The following is a 5428-nucleotide window of genomic DNA, read 5'->3' as shown; positions in this document are numbered from 1 at the left end:
CCTCCCTGCCTAGCTGTCCGATTCTCAGCAGATGACACCAGAAGTGGGGGCTTCCAGGAGGGAGGGGCTTGACCCCAAAATCCCTGCCCCCAAGTCCTGGCCTCCCCAGAAGGGCCGGGCCTGCATGCTGCATAGGCACTGGTCTCTACAGTCTGGAGGCCCCACTGGACCTCCCATCGGCCCTGAGACCCCTTAACCTCCCCAAGTTGCCTGGGTGACCCAGGGCACTCCAAGAGTGTGTATGTCTTGCCCAGGCTGCCAACACCTTGTCCTATGGGAGGTGGATCAAGTCCAGGGATTCCAATGGGTGGAATTTCTGCTCCAGACTGAGGGCATGTGTCCCAGGCCAGGGGAGAGCCTTGGGGAGCGGGTTCGTGGGTGCAGGACACCCCCCGAGTGGGCCCCATCTCTGCCCAGGGGTAGGGGCTGCCAGAAAGCCCACTGGTTGGGTGCGTCCTTGGGGTAGAGTCTGGGGCCTGCTCCAGTCCTGACCGGTTCCCTAGGGGAGACGTCCTCAGCCCCTCCCCCAGCGACTTCCTGTTTTGGTCTCTGCTGCAGCTTCCCCCTCCCCCCTGTGGCTGTTTGGACTAGGATCCAAGGACATACCTCTCCTGCCCTCCTGTGAAATTCTGTGACCTGAGGGGACCACGCCCATGGGCTGCAGAGGCTACCCTGGGCACCTGGACAAAGGATGGCAACTGTGTGGATGCGTTAGCTCCTGAGAGACCCAGAAGCCGCCCTCACAGTCCTGAAGGCCACTGGGTTCCCGATGGGTGCACAGCCACTTTCTATGTCCTGGGCATCACTTGTGGGTGTGGGCTGCTGCCGGGGACAGGGGTGTGGTCCCCACCTGAGTCTCAGGAGGGCAGCAGCCCCGGCGGTCCAGCAAGCAGTTTTTGTGCCAGCTGAACAGGGCGCCTACAGGGACGCCTGTCTCACTTTATGACCCTAAGGCTAGAGCCTCCTCCCACAGATCTGGGGCTGGGCAGGGGCACCCCAAGGCACTGCAGCCACAGGCCAGCACCCAGATAGGGGTAGGGGCAGAGCAGGGGTGCAGTGCTTGGCGATTCTGAAGCCAGGATTTTCCTTGTGAGAAAACAGCTGAGTCACACAGCCGTGCCAGCCCGTCTCCTGGGCCACCCTCCTTCCCGCCGAGGCACTGACCCCCTCCCCTGTGGGTGAGGGGGTGCTGGGAGCCCAGAGGCTTTGACAATGCAACTTGGAAGCTTTGAGTTCTGAGGCTGGGTCATGTAACATCTCATCCTATCCCCACCCTCAACCCAGATGCCTGAAGCTGGGAAGCAAGACAAGAAAGCCCTGAGCCCTGCCCCTTGGCCCGTCCTCAGAGGTGTCTGTTGTGCCTGCGATTCTGGAGTTAGGTCACACAGGACCTGTCATTCCATTCCCTGGCTCCAGGATGCTCCCAGGTGGCAGGTACACAGGGAGGACATGCAACACCTGTAGCCACCGAGCCCAGAGGAGCAGCTGCACTGGTGCGTGCTTGGCTTGGGCCCCTACTGGAGGCTGAGGTCAAGGTCTGGGCTGGACCTTGCCACTGGAGACCAGGTACATAGGAGGGAGTCAGCACCTGCCGGACGCAAGAGACCACCTGGCCACCCTCTCCTTTGCTGCTTCGTGGGAAGGACAAGCATTGTCCTGGCAACCACGTGCGCAGTTGCTTGATGGACAGGCTGGTCACAGAGGGGTCTGCCGGGGGATGGGGAGTGTGTACTCCTCAGAGGGGGCAGGAGACCTCCAGCCCCCTCCAGGTCAGAGGGGTGGGGGTGGGTGGGTCTTCCCAACTCCTACACCTGTCTGGAAAGGAAGCCTGTTCCTCTGGGCCAGTGGGCTCCCCGTGGACAGGGGGAAGGGTCCGGCTGCTTCTTCACAGACCCTCAGAGTCTTGCCAAGGAGTGGTCACACCTCACTGGGCAGGGCGGGGCTGGCTCAGGATAGGGGATGACCAAAGAGGATTAGGGTGGTCAGTGAGGGCTGATTTGGATGACCTCCCCGGGGCAGCTTGGCCCAGCCCCACTTACAGGAATATCTGCGAAATACCCAGTGGGTGAGAAGTTTCCTTTTTTTTTTTTTTTTAAAGAATCATTTTTGTTGTAAAGTCAGATATACAGAGAACAAGATCTTCCATCCGATGGTTCACTCCCCCAGTGGTCGCAACAGCCAGAGCTGAGCTGAGCTGAGCTGATCCAAAGTCAGGAGCCAGGAGCCTCTTTTGGCTCTCCCATGCGGGTGTGGGGTTCCAAGGCTTTGGGCCATCCTCGACTGCTTTCCTAGGCCACAAGCAGAGAGCTGGATGGGAAGCTGGGCCACCAGGACTAGAACTGGCGCCCATATGGGATCCTGGCACATGTAAGGCAAGGACTTCAGCCTCTGGGCTACCTGTCAGGCTTGGGAAGTCTCTTTTAAACAAAAACTCGAAAGAACCCCAGCTAGAGGGAGCCTCCCGCGGGGGGGGGGGGGGTACAGGAACCAGCTGGGTAGAGGCAGAATAGCCCAGAATGGACCCCCGCCCAGGTGGGACACAGGTGCTGCAGGCCAGAGATCACTGAGACCGGGCAGTCAATCCCCAGACCTGCTGCGTGGCCCGGAAGGGCCCCATCAGCACCAATCGAGGGCCCATTGTTATGCTAGGAGCCCCGTGGCCACACTCGGTGGCCTGCCGGCTCGGAGCCTCCCTCCCCCGGAAAGAACCCCTAGGTGTGTCCGAGCAGCTTCAAGCTTCCTCCTCCAGCCGGGTAGTGGGTAAGGTAGGACTCCCAGGAGGCTGACCCCGTCTAATCCCCGCCAAGAGGGGCTGGGGCCCAGGACCGCTCCCCGGCCCGCCACCTCGGACTGACCTTGGGGCCCCACGCCGCGGGTACGCGCGCCGAGCACCGGTCCAAGTCCAAACAGTCGTCTTTATTGAACATACCCAAGTCGGGGGTTTGGGAGCAGGGGGACAGCCCGGGGAGGCGGCTCATGGGCGAGGCTCATTCAGGACGCCCCTCTCGGCTGCAGCGCTTCCCAAAATGAAGCCCACCGCTAGGGACACGGTCTGGTCGAAGGAGCCACGCAGCTCCTCCACGTGCTGGTTGAGGGCCAGCAGCTGGTCGCGCAGCGGGCCCAGGATGGCCACGATGTCGCCCAGGTGCCCCAGGGTCTGCAGCAGCATGGCATTCAGCGACGGCGGCGTGGCCCGCGGGGGCGTGCGGGGCTGGGGGCTGGCGGGAGGCGCGTCTCGGTCCTCCTGGGCAGCGAGGTCTGGCGGCAGCGGCGGCGACTCAGGACCTCGGGGGAGCGCGCGGTCGTTGGTGAGGGCCGGCGGGGAGTCGGGCGCGCGGGCGGCGTCTGCGGACGACCTCGGCGGGTCCGGGCTGAACCTGAGCGTCCACGCGGGGCCCGCTTCTTGGTCGCGGGCGGACGGCTGCGGCGTGGCGCCTGCCAAGAGCGGGGCAAAGTGGGTCGTGGTGGTGGCCCCCCAGCTCGCCCGGGGTCCCCGTCCTTTTCCGACCCTCGGACCTCGCCTACCTGGCTCTTCCGGGTTCGGCACACACGTGGGCGAGGGCGCGGCGGAGGCCGCGTGGCGGCTGTGCTGGGGGCGCCCGGGTCCTGGGGGCCGGCGGCGGACGCGCCTGCGTCCGTTGTCGCCCAGTAGCGCCATGAGCTCGCGAATCTGCGGGTCGAAGGGTCCGGACGGCTGGCCCTGCGCGTCGCGGAGCTTGTCCTTGAGGAACTTGTAGCGACGGCGGCATTGCGCGGGTGTGCGCCTCACGTGCTGCCGGGCAAGTGCGGCCGACACGCGGCGGTAGGTGGGCAGCGCCTGGCGCCGGTCCAGGAGCAATGCACGCCACACGGCGGGCTGCAGCAGCGTCCCCAGCAGCAGCTCCGTCTCCCGCACGCTCCAGGGCGTGCGCTTAGCCGAGCCGGGGGACACAGGCGACCCGGGCTCGGCCAGCGCGTCCGGCGAGGCGGGCCGACCGGGCGGGGTAGCCGGGACGTCCAGTGCCGGCCGCGGCTCGGGCTCGGGGCTGGCGGGCGACGGCGGCGCGACGGGCGCCAGAGGCGGCGGCCGCCGGGGCCGGAGCAGCATCCCGGGGCGGACACGGGCACGCGGCGAGTGCAGACGAGGCGGGCGCAGGCCGGGTCGCCCACGCGCTCCGACGCCCCTGCGCGCCGGCCGCCTCCGCCGGGGGTCTACGCGACCCTCCCCTCGCCCCTGCGCCCCGCCCCGCCCCGCCTCCCGCGCCCGGCCGGGACCGCCCTGCGCGTGCAGGGGCCCCGTCTTCTTCCCAGGCCCCCCACTGCCTACAGCGAAGCCCTGTGCAGGGCCCCGTCTGATGGGAGGAAACCGAGGCGCGCCGGCCGCCTGCCTCTCGCCCCGGGCCATCTGGTCCTTAAGCAGGTGTTGTGCACTTTGACCTTCCCTCGGGGTCCACACCCGCCAGACTTGGCTGAGTCACACCCCATCTTGGCCCAAGTGGAAGGTGTGTTGAGCCCACCAGCCTCGTGTCTTTGGGCCAGACTAGATGTGGTAACACACACCTACTGCAATTTGTGACTGCACACCTGTGCCACTGTGCAAGTGTGCTCCACACTGTACCCCCAGACACCTGTGCCCTTACAAGTGTGCGCCACCTGTGCCCCAGTCCATCTGAACTCCACATCTGCACGTACTGCAGTGGTGTGCTAGAAAGGGTTTATTAGGACCTGGGCTGCATCGTGAGGGCCAAGGAAGCCGTGCTGAAGCAGAAAGCCTGGTCCTCTGGTGCGCAGGGAGTGGGAAGAAGGCAGTGGCTTTGTATCTTCAGAGCTGGCTACTCCTGCCAGTGAGTCACTGACGGCAGAGCTGGGCGCTGGGCAGCAGATGCCCTGCGTGGTGAGTGCACCCCAGGGTCCTATTCCCTCATGTTCCTGCAGGGACTGGACACCTGTCCCTCATGTTCCTGTGGGACCTGGACAGCTGTTGTCAGCGTTCAGTGCTCGCCCCCCCCCCCCCCCCCGTCTGCAGCATCATTGTTGCTGTCACTGAGGGGAAGCCTTGCAGGACAGAGTGGACCTTGCTGTGGACAAGCCAGGGCAGGTACAAGCGCAGAAAGGGGCTCACGTGGCCCCACCTGTGCCCTGTGCTGTCCTGGCCCTGGACTCCGGGGTCTTACAGACTAGGAACCTGCTGGAAGGTCTGACACCCCTGAGGCTGTGGTGTGAGTCCTGGTGTGGAGACTGTGAGTGCAGGAATGGCGTGGGTGTGGGGGCCTGTGGATGGTGGCTGCTTGCCCACGAGGGTGGCCGGAGGAATGGAGCTGGGGGCTTGCTGACTTCTTCTGGGGAGCTGAGCTGGGTTTGGAATTCCACCAGAAACGCTCGGCCCATCCTGGCTTTGCCCATGGGGAGAGGCCAGTCCTTGCATTACTCGGCCACCCTCAGTCCTCGG

The 5428-nt window shown here is 65.1% G+C and overlaps 1 protein-coding gene across 1 annotated transcript; it reads right to left on the bottom strand.

Annotated features, from left to right (window-relative positions):
• Positions 1 to 2895: 2895 nt before the first annotated feature.
• Positions 2896 to 4187, bottom strand: UTF1 (undifferentiated embryonic cell transcription factor 1). Its single transcript, XM_004580167.2, has 2 exons — positions 3526 to 4187; positions 2896 to 3435 (listed from the first exon to the last, which is right to left on the bottom strand). The coding sequence occupies exons 1-2, from the start codon at positions 4085 to 4087 to the stop codon at positions 2975 to 2977; spliced, it is 1023 nt and encodes a 340-aa protein (XP_004580224.2). The 5' UTR covers positions 4088 to 4187; the 3' UTR covers positions 2896 to 2974.
• Positions 4188 to 5428: the final 1241 nt, after the last annotated feature.

This window comes from Ochotona princeps, chromosome 13, assembly GCF_030435755.1.
Source record: "Ochotona princeps isolate mOchPri1 chromosome 13, mOchPri1.hap1, whole genome shotgun sequence".
Classification (NCBI taxonomy): domain Eukaryota; kingdom Metazoa; phylum Chordata; class Mammalia; order Lagomorpha; family Ochotonidae; genus Ochotona; species Ochotona princeps.
The sequence above is the reverse complement of the archived record's forward strand: the minus strand, read 5'-3'. Positions and strand labels throughout refer to the sequence as shown.